At 46.4% G+C, this 21650-nt stretch overlaps 2 protein-coding genes across 3 annotated transcripts; one reads left to right on the top strand and one right to left on the bottom strand.

Annotated features, from left to right (window-relative positions):
- Positions 1 to 11: 11 nt before the first annotated feature.
- Positions 12 to 12833, bottom strand: ndufaf2 (NADH:ubiquinone oxidoreductase complex assembly factor 2). Its single transcript, XM_067230980.1, has 4 exons — positions 12654 to 12833; positions 2821 to 2910; positions 1772 to 1812; positions 12 to 767 (listed from the first exon to the last, which is right to left on the bottom strand). The coding sequence occupies exons 1-4, from the start codon at positions 12766 to 12768 to the stop codon at positions 525 to 527; spliced, it is 489 nt and encodes a 162-aa protein (XP_067087081.1). The 5' UTR covers positions 12769 to 12833; the 3' UTR covers positions 12 to 524.
- A 161-nt stretch (positions 12834 to 12994) lies between these two features.
- On the top strand, positions 12995 to 21484 carry ercc8 (excision repair cross-complementation group 8). Of its 2 annotated transcripts, XM_067230978.1 has the most exons (12): positions 12995 to 13337; positions 13506 to 13601; positions 13703 to 13804; positions 14018 to 14141; positions 15834 to 15915; positions 17344 to 17412; positions 17515 to 17581; positions 18613 to 18716; positions 19306 to 19430; positions 19543 to 19740; positions 20392 to 20487; positions 20594 to 21484. In XM_067230978.1, exons 1-12 carry the CDS (start codon positions 13261 to 13263, stop codon positions 20654 to 20656), a joined length of 1203 nt encoding a protein of 400 aa, XP_067087079.1. In that variant the 5' UTR covers positions 12995 to 13260; the 3' UTR covers positions 20657 to 21484. The 2 variants fall into 2 exon arrangements, with proteins under 2 accessions (XP_067087079.1, XP_067087080.1); XM_067230979.1 differs by lacking the exon at positions 19543 to 19740.
- The last annotated feature ends 166 nt before the right edge of the window (positions 21485 to 21650 follow it).

Raw genomic sequence — 21650 nt, forward strand, 5'->3', positions numbered from 1 at the left:
AAATAATGACATTTTGACATGCAAAAGATATTTATTTGACATCAGCTGCCTCAGAACATAACTTACTCCAACACTGGCAGTTTCATTTGCAATCCACATTATACTGATCATTTTAGTAAGACCAGCTACAGTATCGCCTACACAAGACCTGATTTTACCATGGCTAAGAACATTCAATCTTAAATAATTCCATAACTATGACATTATCAATGGTGTTTCATTATACTTCTCAGTTTTTCATATGACCCTGAGGGCCAGGTGATAGATAAGTCAAGCAAACTGCACCAATAATCGCTGTCAGCAACACAGCAGCTTGTGACAAAGGAAACTCGTACTGGTTAACAGCATGAAGCCTGTCAGTTCCCTGCAGCATTTCTTCACTCAAGTGACCAAAGCAGTGACTAAGGAGCAAATGTAGCAGTTTTACTCCGACTCCTGTCCACAACGGAGTTCGCACACATCGGAGCATGGGTGTGCATGCGTCATTCTGAACACACGGTATCCCACGGTGTGTTATGCATCGTCTACTTCTTGGCGTTGGGTGTCCAGGACCCAGGCTGAAACGTGTTGGCCGTGCTGACAGGCTCCTGACTGACCTCCTCCCGGCCGAAGCTGGTGGCTGCGGCGTGACCTCTGACCTGGGTCTGGGCGGGAGGGGCGACCAGGCCTTCCTCGTACTCCTTCGCTCTCAGGAGCAGCTCCCTCTTCTCTACCTCCATGGCCTTGTCCTTGATATTCTCCCTGTAGCACTGGTTCTTGAACAGCTCCTGAGATAGACAAACAGACGGGATTTGATCGTGATTGGTTGAATATACACAATACCATGTGCAGAGCTACAATGTACTGTTGGAGACTGAAAGAGTGAACAAACACATTGGAATGGCAGAATTTTTCAAACCTCTAGAAAGCCCCAACACTAGTGTCCAGTTCTGTCATTCTTTACTGGCACAGACGGCTAGGGAGGGAGGGAGGGCTGGACAAGTTGCTGTTATGTGCTGGCAGGACAAAAGCACTGGAAAGGAGAGAGGGGGGACCATGGCCAATAAGCCCTGCTCGGGGGGGAGGGGGGCAAACATACTGAGCTGCTTTTCCAGTCTGCTAATGACAGGCTTTAATCCAATCAATTCATGTTGACTTGGACAGGGACGAGTGGAAGTGACAAGGGGGCAAGGTAATGTGCTGGGGGAGTGTCATTTGGCCGTGCCACCACAGTCCAGCTGTTGATGGTTGCGACTGGGCAGACAGACAGGAGGCATGAAAATTGGAATAGAATGTTCTGGCAACCGTAAGGTAGAGATGGCATTGGCCACTGGCCTGCAGAGCAGAGAAAGCTGCCTAAGCCTGAGTATTTGCCTTCCAAGGGCTTTCCCATAGCAACATTTCACTCGAAAATAATCCCCCATTCTCCTGCTGCAAAAGCAATAAACACAGTAAGGGATGGAGGAGAACTGTACCCTGTCCATGGCTAGAGCCAAACACTAACATAGAAACCCCATTTCTCTTCTCCCACAGAGAGAATAACTCCTATCCAAAGTGGAAGGCCGGTGTAAAAAAAAAAAACACACAAAAAAAACGCCCTGTTGCATGATGGCTTCTGTTCAGCATCACACTTCAGCACAGGTTTATTTTAACACCTGTCCCCCAAAGTTGCTGCCTCGGTTGGAAACTGCGAGAGACATCAAATCAAAGGGATTCTCTGAGCTTCCCTGAAGTCAGTCCCCCAGAGCCCCCCCAACACTCAGCAGGGCGGGAGGAGGGGGAGAAGGGGTACCTCGATAGATGGGGGCTGCTTCCGTCTGCCTCGGATCCAAGCTGGAAGAGAAAAAGGGATGTGTTAGAATACGCACCCACACACATGCATACAGTACATTCACTAACAAGACCAGCTGTCTCATTTTATAGGAAGTGATACCGTGCAGTAACCTACATACAGTACACATACAACCATCAACCATGGAAGCAAACAATATCAAATTATCTGGCTTCAGAATACGTATAGTAACTAGAATAGGTGGCCTATCGATTTAAATGCGTGTCCATGTTTGGAATTGTCCTCATTAATGCATATATGGGGTCTTATCGCTGGTCATCGAATCACACACACACACTCTGCAAACTTACAGGCAGCTTGATTCTGATCTGTTAATAATGCAGACAGGGAATTTCACAATGTCGTCGCCCGGCTCATTCTTAGACAAGCGTACTCTCTACCTCTCTCGCTGTCTTTCTCTCAGTTTCTCTCCTTCGTTTGCTTAATCTCCTTCTCTCTTTTATTTTGGCAGAGCGGGCTGTGGAACAGGCTTGAGGAGCCAGAGAGAGGGGGAAAGAGGGAGAGGGAGAAAAGAGAAACGGAGAGAAAGAGGGAGAGATTTCCCAGCTCTCCCTCTTGCATACAGGGATTGAGGCCTCTTTTATCCCTCTCTTATTTGCATCCTGATGAAAATGCATGAGGAATGGGCAGAGGCAGGAGGCATGCTTTAAGGTGGATAAAGCCAGTCAGAGACAGAGAACAGTTTGTTTCCAAGTTGTAGGGGGGGGGGGGGGGGAGAATTCTTTTGTCTTAACATTGGCAGGGGGGGTCTTTGATGAACTCATGAATAGTTTTGCGAGCTTAATCTCAGCAGAACAGGATTCCATGGCTTTGACATCACATCGTGGACTTCTACATGCTAGTCCTCTTTTGAAGGCCTTTTTTCGTATGCACCGTGGTTGATTCGTGTAAAATGTGTTGTATGGAAGCCTGGAGCATGCATTTTGTATAGTCAACGGCTGATTTTATGGAAGCCTAGCCTCGGAAATAGAGCAAAAGAGAATCCTTACCGTCCCACTCGGACGGTATGCTGCCTTCCAGATACTCAAACTCTGTTGGGTTAGACGCCACCACCATCCGCTTGGCTCGAACCATTCTTCCTAGGGACAACAATGAGAGAGAGATGCTTATAACAATGTACACACGTACACACACACACACACACACACAAAAGGGTGACAGTGCTCTGACAGGCCATGGGTGATTACCTCGTGGCCCTGAGGCCTTCTTTCTTAGATCTCTCTTCTAAGAGAGGGTCTAAATCTGGGCTAAGCCTTTATGTAAATCAGGCTCCGTAACCCACCAACCACAGCCCCACTCACTGGCAACCTCCACCAATGGCAGCCCTCTGCTAACAATGCCCTCCAAATCAACGTCAAACCGTGCAGGAGACAAAAGAGGTCAGATATCACAGGGAACACAGGAGGCACGAGCTGCATTGAATATTAAACACAGTCTCTCGCTCGCTCTCTCACAGTCTGTGTAGAGTAACAGCGGCGCTAGCTAGCTAGCTAGCCTGGCAGCAAAGCCCCAACCAATTATTTTGGCAGAATCTGCTGATTAAACAATTTCAACTGGCACAATGACACAGAATGGGACAGAGGATGGGGGGGGGCAGCAGCATAAAGAAAGTGAGAGATTAAGAGACGGAAAAGGGGGACCAAAAAAAACGACTGCTCCCCTGCAAGACTCCCCCAATCTGATGCCCAACCCATGCTCACACTGGATGCCTTCAAGTGTGTGGGGAGGGAGGGCGGGAGGGAGATGATGTACGGCGAGCAGAACTGAGTGTAATGGATAGGCAGTGTAAAGCACGCTCCAGAACACAGACAATCAGTCAAGATTCCATCACCATCGCCTTCCAGCTGACTGGACATAGACAAATGGACTGAGAGCTCCTCAGACTAGGGACAGACTCGCAGACCTTGATCTCAGTCCACCCTACACTAGATACATATGGCATGTGAATGCTTGGAAGCAGTCCCACTGTACCTCATCCAAGAGATATATAAATCAGGCCAGTTAATTAGGCTACCAGCCCCCCTCCACATCAGCTTTAACTAACCAATTTAACTCCATAGGCTCCTCTGTTATTCCTAGAGGCCCCATTCTATAGTGGGAAGTTACTAATCCCACTGTACCCCCTATGTTCTGGCTGAATGTGCTCTGTAGCCTAATTGTTCCATTTGTTTACATGTGCGCCTGCCTATTCCTTGGCTTCACTGAAAACCCTCAGGACACGAAAAACTGCACAAACAAACATAACAGAGCTCTATCTAAGGCAGTAACAACAATACATAAAATCAGGTAAAGTAATTATGAAGCGGTGTGAGTTGAGGAATATATAAAAAAAAAAAAAAAATCTATTTAGACTTAATGTTTCACTAATAAGCAGAGAGATAGAGAGAGAGAGATAGAGAGATAGATAGAGACTAGCTAGACTGCATCCCTCGCTTTCCAACACGGCTGTTCTCTTGTCTTGCCACTTTTGCATTGCAGGCATGACTAAATCCTTACTCCATGGCGTTTATCCTTGGATTTGAATAACAAATATGTACATACATTTATGAAAGGGGTGCAGTCTTCACACTGCATAAACACAGGGGAGGAACATGTCTGTTTGTCTGGGAGGGTCAAGAACAAGTGTGGTCAAAACAATCAATAAATAAAAAGTCCTGAACCATGTCTAAACCTAAATTTACTAACATTTAGTCTTATGTCAATAAGTTTCCTGTAGTTGGGTGTGCTTGCCTTTGACAAGGCACAACCTACAGCTCTGGAAAAGAAAATTGCACTGCACCGTTTTCTCTCATTTTAAATAAAGTTGAGAAGGACAATTTTGAGTGAGGAACAGAAGGGTAAAATTTGCAGTGGCCTCTTAAATTTTAAAGATCCTGTAAAGTGAACCTGGAAACGAGTTTTAAGTTCGCCACACCACAGAAAAATGTGTTATTAACTACCCATCCAAATTCGAATGAAAAAATAACACCGACAAGTATGTTAAATTAGGCTTTGAAATCGTGAAAACATCAGCAGTCTTCTCTGCTTGAGACTGGGGGGGGCGTGTCGCCTGAAGGAGCTGAAGCTCCGCCCCTCGCTGCCTAGTGCCTCCGACCCAGATAATGGACGCTATGTCAAGCCGAACAAAACCGTATAGAATTAGAATTTATTTGTTCAATGAGTGAAACATACAGATGCATATAAATGAAATGTTCCCCTGAGCTGTAACAGTAAAAATGGACACCAGAGACAGCAGACAGTGAGCTCTCCAACTAGGCTACTTCTAACACATTAGCTACCATATCACCAAAATACCATCATTCTACACCGAGGAGCCTAATATCAATTTAGTGGTTTGCACTAACTCATAGCAGAGATACCTCTGGAAAAGTTATCTAGTATAATTATAACAAGCACACAGAACTGAGTGATGAACTGCTGGCGGCGGTGGATGGTCCAGGTGCGACCGGAGGATGAACGGCCGGAGGGGCGATGCTCGGTACGGCTCCGCGCTGCAAGAGAATCCGTGTGTTGGTGAACCCCGTCTGTCTCTGGTCCATGTTAAAACTGTCCGCCGTGAAATGGTCAGTGCAGAGGCGGCTGTTGGAGATTATCCGAAGCTTTCCATGAGCGTGGCTCTTCACAAAATCTATCCACCTATTTTTCCTTTAATTATCAATAGGGAACTTAAATGGGGTTGCAGCGCAGCTGGATTTCTTGCATCCTGGGAAGATGCAGTTGTGGGTGGTGGGAGACATCCTGAAGCTAGCTAGCTAGCTGATGTAGGCTACAATAACAGTACAGCAGGAGGAGCCATTCAGTGGTCTGGCGTAGATGGGGCGAAATAACGCAGATAGGGCATTTTTTGCCTCCGCCCATTAAAACCTGATCTGAAAACGGAAGAGAAACTGTTCTTTGGTTTAACTCTTTGCACATGCTTTCAGGAACTCATTTCACACGTATATAATGTACTTAGAAGCAAAACATGGAATTTACTTTACAGGATCTTTAACCTTCTGTTCCTCACTCAAAATTGTCCTTCGCAACTTTAAAATATATATTAAAAAAAAGGTTTGGGGGGGCATATTTTCAGTTTAGAGATGGTACTGTTTGAATCGCGATTCCAGCTAAGATACTGCCAGTGATGACATTGTTGAAATCAGCTAGTCTCAAAAGGGGTTCTTTATTAATTAAATGCAATATGAGTAATGCTTAAAAATATCACTAGGAGGAAAAAAACTTTAGGGGAAGTTTAAAATCATAATATAGTTTAGGACCTATTTTTACATACAAATTTCCCAATTTCTTTGTTTTTACCATTCCCTCTTGCACTAAGGGAAATTAGAAGAGAACCCTGTTACATTCTACACTTCACTCTTAGTATTTTGAAGTGTAAATAAGCAGCTACAAATGTATGCTTTTTAATCTATGCAATCTTCATAAATACAAAGTCTGCATACTTATTTCAAATATCAGTTGTAAAATGTAAATACAAATCGACCCATCTGCAACCGACGCAAGCACACTTCACAATTTCCCCCCAAATTGACCCTCTCTACTTTCTTATACAGAAACTATTTGAACGATCTACAAAAAATACCTAGGGTAGAACAGCCAGTTAAGCCTCTAATGTTTGGCCCTGCTTTTGAGAAAAAATTGCTCAACGTAATAACGCAAATACGTTCATCTTAAAACCTAACCTGTCAAATCAAGAATCTCAGTAAGTCAAACACAAGGGGGATTCCATCTACCTCACAGTTCAGAACTGATCCCTCTTTCTATCTGATCCTGTTGGCCCCTTCCTCTGCTGCTTCTCTAAGACATGGTGACCCTTGAATAGTGTGTGTGTGTGTGTGGGGGGGGGGGGGGGGGGGGAGGAATCTCTATATCAGTGGGACCCTTATGACAGGCCAGCCTTCCCCTCACTCACCAAGAGGGCTCACACACACACACATTCTCTCTCTCTCACACACACACATTCTCTCTCACACACACACACACACAAACTCTCACACAAACACACTCTCTCACTTATGCATGTGCATGCACACATGCACACTCGCTCACGTGCAGGCTCACACACGCACGCACGCAAGCACGCACACACACACAGCTAAACACCCAGATTAACCTGGGGGATCAGTGCGAGGACGCTGCCTCTCACCATGAAGGACAAACGCAGCGCAGCCGAGGAGGGGGGAGGGGCCACCGTCAGGAAGATGAAATCCCACCTCATGCATATTTATGAGCCATCTCACCTGTCTGCACACGATTCATCTGTGAGCCTGCTATGAGACCGGGGGTGGGGGGTGTAGGAGGGGGAGGGATGCGGATGAGAGGTTGCCATGGCAGCCAGAGCGGGAGCCAATCAGAGGGCAGGGGGGAAGGTGCTCCCCGCCCCTGCTCTGAAGGATGATGTGCTCTCGGAGGGTGCTCTTTGAACCCTGAACAGACCCTGTAAGAACGCCATCACCTGCCTCAACACCTTGACCCATGCCTTGAAGCACACCTCCCCTACTCACAGCCCTGGATCCCAGGTGAGTTGGGCTGAGGTCAACCTGCTACATTTTGATCCCCCACAATGTCACTCATGGCACTTGGCCAATCCGTCTGTCTATCTGTCTCCAGACTGAAGTCTTTGATCCTGACCCGATCCATCTCCTGGCCAAGTCTATCTGAGCTATAGGGAGAAAGGGGGGAGCTATAGGGGTGTGGAGAAATAGCTACCAGAACGCAGGGGCTGATTAAAGGAAAGACTAGTGTAGGTCGGTGTAGACAGCAGTAGGACTAGGACAGTCGTAGCTCTTACGGTGTACAGTAACAGACTACAGCCAAGTCAAGATGGAGTGGTCATGTAAGCAGCAATGATACAGGCAGCGGGCACCACGGACACCGTCTCCATGACCCCCTCCCCCCCCCCCCCCCCCCCTCCCCAAACACACACTCACACGCCGACAAGGAATGTGAGGGAGCCGTAACCATGGAAACCAGCTAGCCCGGCAATGGGATGAGGTTTGAAGAAGAAAAAAAGAAAAATGGCCAGACGTTGTTTTCGCATCAGTAGTGAGTGGAAGAATATTGGCTCGCTTTCAGAAGAACAAGAACACCACAGTAATGCCTTTCCCTCCCTCCCTCTCTCTCTCTGCCTCACCTCAGACTGTACCTTCATAGACCATGAGCAGTAGACATGGTCCAATAGAAACACAGGGAGGGTTGTATGCAAAGTAAAGGGAGTCAGGTGGCTGAGCGGTGAGGGAGTCGGGCTAGTAATCTGAAGGTTGCCAGTTCGATTCCTGGCTGTGTCAAATTACGTTGTGTCCTTGGGCAAGGCACTTCACCCTACTTGCCTCGGGGGGAATGTCCCTGTACTAATACTGTAGGTCGCTCTGGATAAGAGCGTCTGCAAAACGACTAAATGTAAAGTGTGCTTGAGAATGATAAGAAAATGTGGTTTCTAAGCGGTCACAATCTTTCAGTATATTTTAAGGTTGGGCGTAACACCAAACTGTACACCAACAGACCTTGTACCCTATACTAACTAACCGACTAGTGTAGGAACAAGGTTCAAGCTCTATGTGTGTCTATGAGAGAGAGGAAAAAGTCTAGAAGGAAGCTTGGTTCTTTGTCCGGCTTCTGCACAGAGCCTTAGTGCTGGAGCTGTTTGCCCTACAGCCCCAGCCCCCCAGCCCCCCCCACGACACATGTCCCTGCACTAAGCTGAGCTGTCCACCCCTTTTATTCACCTCCATCACACCTGACAACCCCTCTCGCATTCTCCCCCTCTGTGTTACCTCCCTCCACTTTTACCGTCCAGCCCTCTCTCTCTCTCTCGCTCTCCCCGTCTGTCTGTCTCTGTTACTTCAGCCGCCCCCCCCCCCCCCCCATCTCCTCTCCACCTGCTCATTTCGCCCCCTTTCACTGTCAAAATCCCCCTCCGTCACTTTTCACGCTCTTCCCCCACGCTATAATTTCTCCTCTCTCTCTCTGTCAGTTCCCTCGTTTCTCTTCCCTCTTGCTCCGTTCCCCCCCCCCCCCCCCTCATTCTCTGTGTCTTATCTCTCTTTCTCTCTGCTTCGATCACTCCCTCGGTCTCAGCACCTGAATGCTTTATGAAAATACTCTGAATTCAATCAGCGGGGCCAGATTGAGGCTCTGTCTGGGTGTCTGTCTGTCTGTCTGGGTGTCAAAGCCGGCAAGCATCTAAAACAGAGAGATGAGAACACATCGTACAATGAATAACCAAGCTGGAAAAGGCTAGCTCTAAAAGAGCCTTATTTGTTTACGGCTCTTCTTCTCCCCCCCCCCACCCCCACCCCCACAAACAGACTGTCCATCTCTGCTGTCTGGGAAAATTACAGGCGAGGAGAGGAATGCCCAATCAGATTTGTTTCAGAGGAACAGACTAGACTGTTGTCTTAAAAAAATATTTATTTTTATTTGTATTTTTCCGCATCCTGTTTTACAGCACATTGAGCATCGTCCTTCCTGACAAAGTCAAAAACAGCATCAGAATAGTGGTCGATGGGATGGATGTTGGCTTGCTTAATTCCTTTTTAATATGTTTAATGGGGAGCCAGACTACTCTGGGGTTCCTAAAGAAGTCCATTCAGCCGTTAACGTGTAGGAGGACCGGCTTAATCGCTTTGCAGAGTGGGTAAACAACCTTCATCTCGATGCCATGCATGGCAAAGCTGCTAATCAATTAAGATGATTTACAGTGAAGCGGGTCCTGGCCATAGGCCTTCATGATAAACACACTGGCTAGTACTGTGGAGAGAGAGAGACTGCATCTTCAGCTCACCCAGGGGACAACTTGTGGCAGAATAAACAGCCATTTGGACCCCAGACTCTCTCTCTCTCTCTCCCCCCGTCTCTGCAGTGACTCCTTCCTCGGAAACATTTGTGGCTTGAATGAACGCTCTGATGACACGCAGCCATCTGTTGTTGTGTTAGCCAAGTGTGCCGCTAAGGCATGGAGTGTGCGGAGCGTTCACAAGCGCTAGGCCATCTCTGTCGCTCCCGCACGCACATGCACATACTCCTCCCCACTTCCCTCCTACACCAGTCACCCAACCTGAAAAGGCAGAACAGAGGCCTTTTCGGTTTTCACTTCATAGAACAGAGCTCACGAATCACAAACACAAAAGGGAGGAAGGTGGTGATAGGAGGGCAAGTCAGGAGGCTCCATTCTTCCCCACAGTGCATGCAGCACCTTGGAAGAACCCCCCGGATCCCTTCAAATCCCCACACGGCGAAGGGGACCGATAGATTAAAACGGCATGGCGTTCGTACACCGCTTAAATGAACAGCGGCTAAAAATACATCCTTTTCACGGCAACATGAAAGGGAACTGCCTTTCCCCTGTCCAGTATTGAGTCGCCATTGATTCCAAGACAAAGGCTACACCTCCTCAAAGTAAGGAAAAATAGCAATCATACAGGCAATTATTTTCAAATGTGCCTGCAGCGTCCGATAATGTCAACTATCCCCTCTCCCTAAATAAAGGGAGGGAGTCATCAAAGCAGCAGTCCTGCCATTAAGACGAATGGGCCGATCCCCAGAAAGCTTTGCTTTCATTCGGGCAGCATGACAAGGCGTCTCATGGCGTCTCATGCGGTGTGATGCTAGGCCAGGAAGGGAACAGTATAGATTCTCCATTCTTCTTCTGTGGATTCAGAGCTGAGGGCTGGAAGCAATGGACCAGTAGGATAGCCTTGTTCTTCCGTTGCATATGGATGAGGAATACGTCACTTGCTACTTCAGGTCTGGCCTGTTCCAGCAGGCTAAAAACAGGTCTGAAGGAGGTATCAGTCTGGTTTATCAGGGCAGAGGAGAGAGGGGCTGTAGTCTGCTGATATACAATGCTGTAAAGGATCCTAGGGAGGTATCGTAAGCAGTACTACTGCATCCCGATTGGCCACCACTTTCTGTTTCAGTCCAGACACAGTTGGCGGGCATCAGAGGGCCATACAGAGGGAGAAGTACAGAACCACAGACATACGGATAAGCAGACATTTTCAAATCATTAGAAACTCCATAACAACTGATTTGGTTCTATTCCGACGTCAACAACGGAAACGAGCACGCGACTTTTACTTACGCCCCAGTTCACGAGTCAGCCGCCGGTCAACGCAACAGAAAACAGGATGGACAGAACACAAGGGGACAGACAAACGATTAAGTGGAGGGGTGGTGGAAGGAAGGGGAGAAAGAGGTAAAATGGTTGAGAGAGAGAGTGATATAGAGAGAGAGAGGCAGAGGGAGAGAGCATGAAGGGAGATACTCTTCACTTCTGACGCAAGATGCCCTGCAGTAGAGGCCCCAGGCCCTAGGCCCACGCTTGGCCTATCGGTTTAAGATCAAAAAGAGCCCGCTTTAGCAAGACATATGGACTGAATAATACATCCACTTTATTTCCATCAGGATGGAGTGAGCAAAAGAAAGAGAAGAATGTAAATGTGCGAGAGAGAGCAAGAGCGAGAGATAGCGAGAGAGAGAGTAAAATGTACTGCAGGTGTTGTCTGTCAGGAATATAAAAGTGGACAAAATAAGAGCGATAAAAGTGAAGGGAGCCCATAGGCTGTGTAGGAGCGACACCTCTACAGGGACAGCACCGGCTGGCTAACAGAGGCCTGTGTGGTAGCCAATGCTCAGCCTAAAGCAGAGCTCTGATGTCTCGTTTGAATAGCCTGACAGCCACAGGCCAAGCAGTAGCCTTAGATGAATTATACATAAGAGGTGGGCTGATGGGTCCCTGCAAACTGCTGAGAAAAGACAAAAGTGCAGTCAAGTTCAGAAAACAAAATCAGCCTTTGGTCTCACTAGATATGGGCCTATGCTGGGATGAAAACCACAGACCAAGTCTATAGTATGGGGACAGTGAGTAAGTCCTATTTTTAAAATGGTACACTGAGAGAGGAAGGGTGAAAAGTTTAGCCGGAGTAAGTAGTCTCGACCCCTGACCCCAATCCTGTATTCTGGGTCCCAGCCTCAACCCCAGACCCCCATCCTGTAGTCAGGGTCCCAGGCTGGGATGTCTAATAATGCATCATTATAAGGCATTATTAGCCATCGAACGGATACAAAATATTCCTTTGTTGATGAGTAACACTCAATGGCCTCCATTTGTCTAATCACCTGTCAACGTAGCACAGGAGATGTGGAACGAAACTTAAGGATTTGTCCTTTGACGTGGCTAATGACAGCTAAAGCCATGTGAAGGGCACCACCTAGACGCCTGGCCTTGGATTAGCCTGCTGACACATTGCAGGCCCTAGTTTATGAATTACATCCTGCTGATATCTCAAATATGTCAGCTAGGAGAGCTGACCTGAATATAAAACTACATACGTATCTTATTTTGACTGAAAGGAATATCAATGGACCCAAATTCTATTACGCATAGTTGAAATTGTGGACGTTTACGTGATTTGTTTTTGTCACGAACTCCATCTAGCGGTGTACTTAACACACTACAAATAACTATAAACACGGCAATGTTTATAATTCCAAACAATTAGGGCTAATTTTCACACAAACAAATGAGTACAATTTGTTAGCTATAATGTCAAATGATTATCCTTGAAACAGACCACGACAACAGAATGTAGTTGTGCGTTCAACGTAGCCTAGTTTACTTGACAGTAAGTAGCTAGCCATGCTATCTAGCACTGCACATAATGCTACGTATTATTTATAGTATTAAAGCCTGCAAGCTGGTTAAAAGACAAGTAGGTCAAACCAACCAGGAGATCGGATAGGTCAGGGTCGGTCAGCGTTTTTAAAACAAGCAAGGCAGCTTGCTAACGTTATCTAACTACCTGCAAGCCAACTATTTACTTACCCATCCAAGTTTTTTGTTCGGGTATCACGTAGTACTTATTCCCTAAATGGTCTGTACCGACATGTTCTTTCACCATCCCGAACGTCCGCCGTAATAAACCTGCGATCCTGCTCATACTTTGATGGGACAGATGTCAGTGTTGTTGCTTGATCGTTGTTGTGATCCTTCTCTTCCACTTCACATGAATCGCGCATGAACTTGTATGCTACTCTCTGGGTGCACAGCCGTTCCAGCAGCAAAGTACATTTTTATTGGAGAAGGGAGTTGAAGCAACCAATGAGGATCCTTGTTCTTCGTTTGCCAGACGTTTGCCAGCTACGACGTAAAAACATCATGGCCGCTGACATTGCTACATTTTGTACTTTCTGTGCTATTTTCTGTCACGAGAAATAACACAATTCGTTTTTTATTGGATTGAAAAAACGATTAGAACACCACCAGGGAGTGAAATATTAAGCAGTTGAATGCATTTTCAAACCTGTCAAGTTCAGGGAGGAAACGTTATTTTGATGTGGTTAGATAACCAGCTAACATTAATCATAAATAACAATACAAAGCACCACTCTTCCGCTAGCTACTAGTGGTGTGGTGTTTATTGTTTAGAATTATGTTAAATTTTCTCACAGCAAGACAGACAGGACTTGATGATCCACTTCGCCTTCGACGCGCAGAGTCAACAAGGAGGTAGGGAACCGTTTTGGGATGGAATTGGCTAATGCACATGTACAATTATAGCTAAGTAACTTTGTGGCTCAATTAGCTTTCCCACAATTAATCTGCTGTCCCAATTGCTCACCGTCTTTCTCTCTATATACATGTCTTTCTCTCTGTCTCTCGCATTTTGCACGGAAGGGTCCTAAATTTAGAGCTCAACCATGATCGAGATGTGGACAGAATCCACGGCAACGGGATCAATACAATTGACATTGAGGTCATTGAAGGAAGATAGTAAGTGCATCTGATCTCGAGCTTGCCTCCATCTGGCCAGCTAGTTGGCGTGGTCTCCTCTGGCCAGGCTATGTAACGTTATTCTGATGTCTGTTCTCCAGCATGCTGTCTGGGGGAGCTGATGGGGTTATCGTTATCTATGACCTGGAGAATAACACGAGGAAGCCACAGTATACCTGCAAGGCAATCTGCACCATAGGCAGGTGTGTTATTCACTACTTCTCTGTCATCCCCCAATCATCCACAAGATGGCAGTGGTGCTTAATTGTCTTCCTCTTCAAATTGCTCTTAGATTGATTTGGATTGTAATGAATTTAGATGAGTTAGCTGTTCAAACGAATTTCATGTTTAATAGACATACCGAAATGACTGTGTTAAAATGTATGTGATTGATCAGATGACTGTTTTTGTTGCAGGTCCAGTAGGTATGTCCACAGGTTCAGTGTAGAGACAGTCCAGTGGTATCCTCTGGACACTGGCATGTTTGTCTCCAGCTCGTTTGACAAAACAATGAAAGTGTGGGATACAGAGACTCTTAAGGTAAGTGGTTTGCACGCCTGTTTCCCTCTCTTGGGCAACCAACTCCGTCTCTTTTCATTGCTCACTCGCCCACACACCAATATTATTTCCTTATCTCTTTCCCTATTCTTTTTCTCACTTTCTCTCTCGCTCCACCATGCCCATAACTCAGGCTTCAGGAGCATCTAGGTGCTCTGGTGTAACGGCTACTGCAAAGGGTCATCTAGGGCAGTGGTTCTCAAAGTGGGGTCCCCGGACCCCTAGGGGTCCGCGAGCCATAGCCAGGGGGTCTGCGAAATAATTTGCCATAAATGATAAAATTGTAGAATTGTGCTGTATCATTAAAAAGTGAAAAAATATATAATAATCTACAGATGGGTGACCATTTGCACCAATAAAATAAGCATATTGTGTCCATTTAAGAGCACAAAGGCAGGGCTCTACAGTGTGCCCATTTAAATATATGTGTGCATGGAAAAGTACTTGGGCGCACGGGTGCGAGCGAGTTATGTTTTTAACCTATTGCAGCTGTCAGTTACGTGAAAAGAAATGATAGAACCCGAAAATGCTCAAACCATTATTTGCAACGGGAAACATTTCTTCTGAGATTTCAACACCTAATAATCACGACTCGGATTAACCTCATAGGCTGCGTCCTGTGATAACCTACTGAATCTGTCCTGCGTTGTAACAACCTGGCTAGCGATCTACCTAGCTAACCTTCACCCTCAGTGTGAACAATCAAACTAACCAAACTAACATCCAACACTACACATATCAAACGAGTTCAACAATAGAAACTTAAACAATGCTTCCGTCAACAAAATGAACCCCCCAACTGAGTCCCCTTCTGTCCTGCTGCAAGCCATGCTGAAAACCAAGAGCGCAGTTGCGACCCTACATGAACACCGGTGCGAATAGCTACAACATAAAAGCTACATTTCCCATAATGAGTAGTTTGAATCCATCCACCACCGAGGACCTCATTCAGATCAGTACAGTGGGGCCCTCCATGGAAATGTTTGATGCCTCTAAATGTGCTGAAAACTGAATGAATAAATACAAAAAAGTAATAAATGAATATGTAATGAATAAATAATGGGGGGGGGGGGGTCCTTGGAAAATGTTCTCCCCTGTAAGGGGTCCCTGGCCCCAAAAAGTTTGAGAACCCCTGATCTAGGGGACAGTGACATAATCCACACCAGTCAGGAATCCAGACATAGGCCTAACCTTTCATGAGCAACTAATGACATACTGCATGGCAAAGGCTGGGAAGGCTGCCATGTAACTTGTTACGCATTGGGCTAAGCAATGAGCACACAAGTGGATGTGGCAGCCTACTTTCTGTGTGTGTGTGTATGCTCGCGAGTGTGTTTGCGTGACTGTCCACACAGAGGGGTCTCTGTGTGCGTCCATAGGCTCAGCCCTCAATGGCATCGGCACTCACTGGAAGCCAGTGTACAGAGAGCGGACTTGTGTTGGCAGAGGGATCTGCATTGTTACCACCGGCTGTACTCGGACACACGGCTCTGTTCGTCCCTCCTCCTCCAGCCTCCCCTCCAGGCTCCACAGTGTTTCTGTTCTACGTTCCGGATCTGAGAGGATTAGCCTAGCATCTCCTCTCTTCGACGGGCGTGGAACAATAGTTTTTGCGGAGAGAGTTTGGAGGCTTCCTGACGTTGTTTGTTCCTGTTTACCCCCCCATCCCTCCAGCCTGCCGAGGTATTCCAGTTTGAAGGGAACGTCTACTGCCACCATATGTCCCCTGTCGCCAGGAAACACAGCCTCATCGCAGGTGTGTGTTTGTGTGTGTGTGTGTGTGTGTGTGTGACAGCTTGATGTACTGTAGGGTGGTCAATCTATTTGTGTTGAATTTTATAGATGTAAGTAATAAACCACAATAACAAATCAAATGTGGACATTTAATTCAAACAAAACCATTCCTGGTTACTTCTCTAAAAGTTAAACACACTTTTCTGTGAGGCCTATTCAGTCTAGTATCTATCTCTACTCAGTCTAGAGAGCAAACAGCTGTTTCATGTAGAGATTACAAATTCATTTTAGGGTTGGAACTAGTTTTGGTTGTTGTTCTTTCACCACTACACTGTTTGCACTGCATGCTTGAATCACCATTGTTCTTTGTTATGTGATCTGTATTTACAACACATTCTGTCCATGTTAGAAAACAGGTTTGTTCTACACTAATTCATGGCACCTGCCAGTAAGACGTCAACTCAACTTGTTTCTCTGGGACTGTCCTGTTCAAGCCGTTTTTTTTTATGTTCTGAACTCTACCCTCGTCCCAACCGTTTTCACCGGTATCTTAGTCCTGCCTTCTCCTGATCCCCATCCTGTCCCATCGGTCCAATCTATAATCTGTAATATTCCCCAAAATCTTTGTGGTCTTGTTCTCTTTACTACTGATAGTCATATCCCCTTGTCCTGTTACCTAGTCTGGTGATACATATATATATATGTGTATATATGTTCAGGAACAGCTCTACACACACACAGGTTTTTTGAGACACCATTGGAATCTAACCACCTCCTCTATCTCCCTCACCCTCATCTTCCCTTTCCCTCGCTGAGCAGGACTGACGGGTTGCACATACCCGCCCCCCCAACACACACATACACACAACTCTCTCAATACCACTCTCCCTTTATTTACATTTACATTTAGATTTTTTGAAACATTTTTAGAGACATTTAGAATTTTTTTAGAGACATTTAGAAACATTTTTAGAGACATTTAGACATTTACATTTACTTTATCTGCCTATCACTCTATCAAATGTATTTGGTTCCTAGTTATTACCTGTGAGTTGGCGAGGGCCTGCATAAGAAAAACCGAGTCAAGACCAAAATTCAACCTGGGGGAAGTCTGGGTAGAGCAGAACCACAGGCCCGCTTATCTCCTGTTTCAGATCCATCTATGTTCACCCTATTTTTAGTCTGTTGTTCGTAAGGTCTTTCCACTGCTGGGCGGATCTGCTCTGTCTGTGTAAGCCCATGTTGAAGATTAAGGCTATTGTCGAAAACGTCCTCCTTTCTTATCTAACAAGAATGGCCTCCATGTCTTTTCCCCGTCGGTGCACTTTCACACGCTCGCACGCACGTACACACACACACACGCGCTCTCATCTCCCACTTGCATACATGCAGACACGTGCTCGATCGTTCTCTCACCCTCTGCCGCCCTCTTTGTTCTCCATCAGTGCAGTCGGCACCAAAGACCCCAAGATCCAACTGTGCGACCTGAAGTCTGGTTCCCGCATCCACGTTCTTCAAGGTGACTCTCTTTTTTTTGTTTTGCACGCACGCACACACACACAGAAAGGACAGACATGAGCAGAAACGCACACACATACTGACCATCCCGTGTGTGTTCCAGGTCACCGGGGAGAGATACTATCTGTGAAGTGGTCCCCCAGATATGAGCACATCTTAGCCACAGCCAGGTAGGTAACCTAATCTACCAGAACCACTGACGACCTTCATCTAAAACGGCGACTGCACAGACCCGAGTTCAGACCAGTCGACCATTCACTAGACCACCTCAAAAGAAAAGTAGGCCTAATGCTAATAGCCAAATGTAGATCGACTCTAGACGGAGCTACTTGATGCCATCTGGTGGCATTTGCAGAATGGGTCTAAGACCGTGGCATCACTAGGCCGAGCCCTGTGAGTGCCAACTCAAGCATATGGCAGGGAAGGGCACCCTACCTGCTTCATGCTAGATTAGCTCTGGCTAATGAACCCTCCGGGACCAGTGGTTCGGCCCCCGGGGCTGCAAAGTGATTGGAGCCGACTCCGTAGCAGGAGCGACCCGGCTCCGGCTAAAAATACGTCGAGCCGTGGGACGGTAGGAGAGCTCGTCGTGCCCCATCTGTGTTGGTTTCCGCTCCCAACAATATTTTGTGCCTCACGTCGAGGAGGACAAAATGTGTTTGTGGTAGAAGGAGTCACTTGTGGAGCTAGCAGGTAGCCGACTTAGAGAGGGTTTAAGGGGTCACATGGGACCGTCTGTTATTTGTTATTGCCTCTGTCTGTAAGAGATTGCTGGGAGATTGCTTATTATTTTTGGATGATTTCATTAAGGAGATAAATGATGTAGCAAGGTGTTCTATGAAATATAATTGCAGGGCCAGGAAGGGAGACACTGATAATTATAATGATACATCAGTATGAACCTTTACCTGCAGATCCAGAAGTCAAGTGGAGGATTATGCCAGAGGGGCAGATGTCACTTAGGGCCTGCAGGGACTGTCATTGGTACAGGAAGGGGTGGGAAGGCTTCTAGGCAACCCTCTGGGGCAGAGGTATGCATGAAAGCATGCATCAGGACACCCACATGCTTTTGATTTGTTAGCTTGTTTGTTCTGTATGACCTTTTAACCGTGCTGCCTGTAAACTGTTGTCTGTTTTTGTCTCTGATCTCTCTATCTCTTGATCTCACTGTCTTTCTCGCTCTCCCTCCCTCCCTCCTCAGTTCTGACAGCAGGGTGAGAGTGTGGGATGTGCGAAGGGCTTCCGGAAGTCTCTTTACTCTGGACCAACACAACGGGGACAAGTCCAAAGCCTCCTCCGAGGCAGGTACGAACGCCCCTCTCCTCCCTCCGACGTCCTGTCTCGCTCCTCCTTCCCGCTCTCCTACGTTTCCCCGAGCCCCCTCGTCCTCCATCCTGTCATCCCCCCATCTGCTCTATCCTCCCATCACCATCTATTAACCTTCATACACCCTCTCTCCCTCCTCTAGTCCCCCGCCCCCCTATTCCTCCTTAACCACCCTTCCCCTCCCTGATGTACAGGATCGGATGCAATGCCGCAAAAGATGCAATCTATACGCCTGTCGTGTGAAACAGTTGAACTATTCAGGCTAGCCAATCGAGATCAGAGAAATTGAGTTAAACAAGCTTTCAGAACAAGATAGACATTCTCCACATGTTTGTCACTCTTCGTCTCCCAGCTCCCGCGAACCAGTTTCTCTGAGGCAGCTGTGTGATAACCGAGATGAAGGGAAAGGAGAGACTGAGTAAAACAAAGAAATGCAGATAAAATGGCCAAAAGTAGAAAACAAAAGGAGAAAATTAGGCAAGAAGTCGCCTAAAAGAGCCTTTCTTAATCATTGTGTGTATGTTCTCACTAATGTGTGTGTGTGTGTGTGTCTTTTCCCATGTATTAGTAAATACAGCCCATAACGGCCGGGTAAATGGTCTCTGCTTTACGGCAGACGGCCTCTACCTCCTCACCGCCGGAACAGACGACCGCATGAGGCTCTGGAACAGTGCCACTGGAGAGAACACACTGGTGTGTGTGTGTGTGTGTGTGTGCGCGCACACACGCCTTCTTCCTATGTCTGACAGACCCAGAGGCTTGCCCATTAGCCATATTTATCTCACTCTCTCCGTTTGACCTCCAGGTAAACTACGGGAAAGTGTGCAATGAGAGCCGCAAGGGGTTAAAATTCACCGTCTCTCAGGGCTGCAGCCCAGAGTTTGTGTTTGTGCCGTGCGGCAGCTCTCTGGCAGTGTACGGCCTCCACACGGGCCAGCATGTCACCACGCTAAGGGGACACTACAACAACGTGGACTGCTGCGAGTTTCACCCCGACTACCAGGTAGCCACATCAGCTAGCCAAGCCACTTCCCCCTGATAGGTTACATATTAAAGTCAACATGCCCCAGTGAAACGGTCAGCCACACTCTGTGTTTGTAGTCCCTACAACAGTTGGATCCTCAGTTGGTCCCTACAAATACTGGATGTAATTGCTAGTAAAAGTAATCATGAGTTTACTGAGAGCAAATGGAGGTTGGTTTATAACGATCTGGCCACACCTCTCTCTGGTCTCCATACTCCCTCCTTTGTGTCCTCCAGTTTTCCTACCGGTCATTGTCTCCCTCTTGGGAGTTTCCTCTCGCTCGTCAGCCGAACACATCTGAGCAGGCGCAAGCATGTTTGTGTCAAGTTATTTGTTATGGTGTTTTAATCCGCCGTGTGGCTCGTTTATTACTACACATTTTCAAGAATGCAGAGGAGCTACTTGACATTCTGGGTAGCTATTGGAAAGGACACCTCATCCTGGTATTCAGTTGCATCTTTGTTATTCGAAGCTTCCAGGTATACGGAATGTGGCTGAAGAGGGACAGCTGTCAGCGTTTAGTTGTACGTCACTCAGAAAACATGCTACCTGTCTTGCTCTAGTATTCAGTCTCAAAATTCGAAAATAAAAGTCCTCCCTCCCTTCCTCCCCCCCCCCCCTGACCCCCAGGAGTTGTACAGTGGAGGGAAAGACTGCAACATCCTGGCCTGGGTCCCTGTTCTACGGCCCCCCGATGCGGAGGACGAGGGGGCCACAGCTAAAAAGGTAGGATCTGGGATTCCGTTCGCTTCAGATACTGATTTGACTAAATGAATTTGGTTACAGAGAACACAAATTAATCTGGAATATTGGACTGTTCCTCCTTTCCCAGGTTGGTGGCCTGTCTGTAGTGAACCCTGCTTTTGAAGATGCCTGGAGCAGTGATGAGGACTGATGAGGGCGTCACCGCAAACCTGCCCCAACCCATCTGGAGCCAGGACCAGCCGTTAGGGAACTCGTATATCGCGCCGACACCTAAAGAAGATGGGGACTTTAATTTTAGAAAGACTTTTGAACACTTCTACTGGTGTTCTAGTGTAGGCCTAAAACAGGCATTGTGTGTCAGAGTTGACAATTGATTTTGCCAAGAAAAAGTGTTTATTTGTATACAAATTATGTTTTGGAGTTGTGTGATGTTTTGCAGACTTTTACATTGAGCAATCGTTTTGGTCTTAAATGCAACACACTCACACAATTTCTTGTGCCACTGCCGTTTGTTTTGTTGTCTTGGGTATGACAGAAACCAGTGCTGTATAGTTCTAGGTAGGGGTGATACTGAGATGACCCTCCCCATCGACTGGGTATTTGTTTACAAAAGATTCTGTTAGGAATCCATGCACCCAAGTGCTTTTACCATCATGGCTTTCTCAATGATTATAATCACTTTGTATGTATTATCAACATTTCCCCATACATATAAACATGTCCACCATGTTCAGGGCTTTAATCAGAAGATCAGTTATTTGTATGAAATGTATATGAATAGTTGCTTCTTGTATGTTTGTATATAATGAGTAATGTGATTAAATGATTGCCTTTGCTTCTTTCTTTTGGACGATCATTTCTCCCTCTCGTGAGTGTTTATCCTTGTGTGGGAGAGATTTGTAATATTTTAAATTTAACTGCACATCAAAAAGACGTGGATACACTTTTATCTAACGCCACAATTACCTCCAAAACTTTGTGTGCAGAACTGGTATCATTGTCTCAAGGGGTTGATAAATCATTGACTATTGCTATTTGGACGTCTGTGTGGCCTTTTTGTTCAACCTGCATTTATTCCTACTATGCTTATTATAGATTTCCATATATGCTATACCTCTCTTGTTCATTTGCATAGTTAAACCATGTTAAACATTTTCATAAAACGTTCTCATTGTTAAAGACAG

Source organism: Osmerus mordax, chromosome 28, assembly GCF_038355195.1.
Source record: "Osmerus mordax isolate fOsmMor3 chromosome 28, fOsmMor3.pri, whole genome shotgun sequence".
Taxonomy (NCBI): domain Eukaryota; kingdom Metazoa; phylum Chordata; class Actinopteri; order Osmeriformes; family Osmeridae; genus Osmerus; species Osmerus mordax.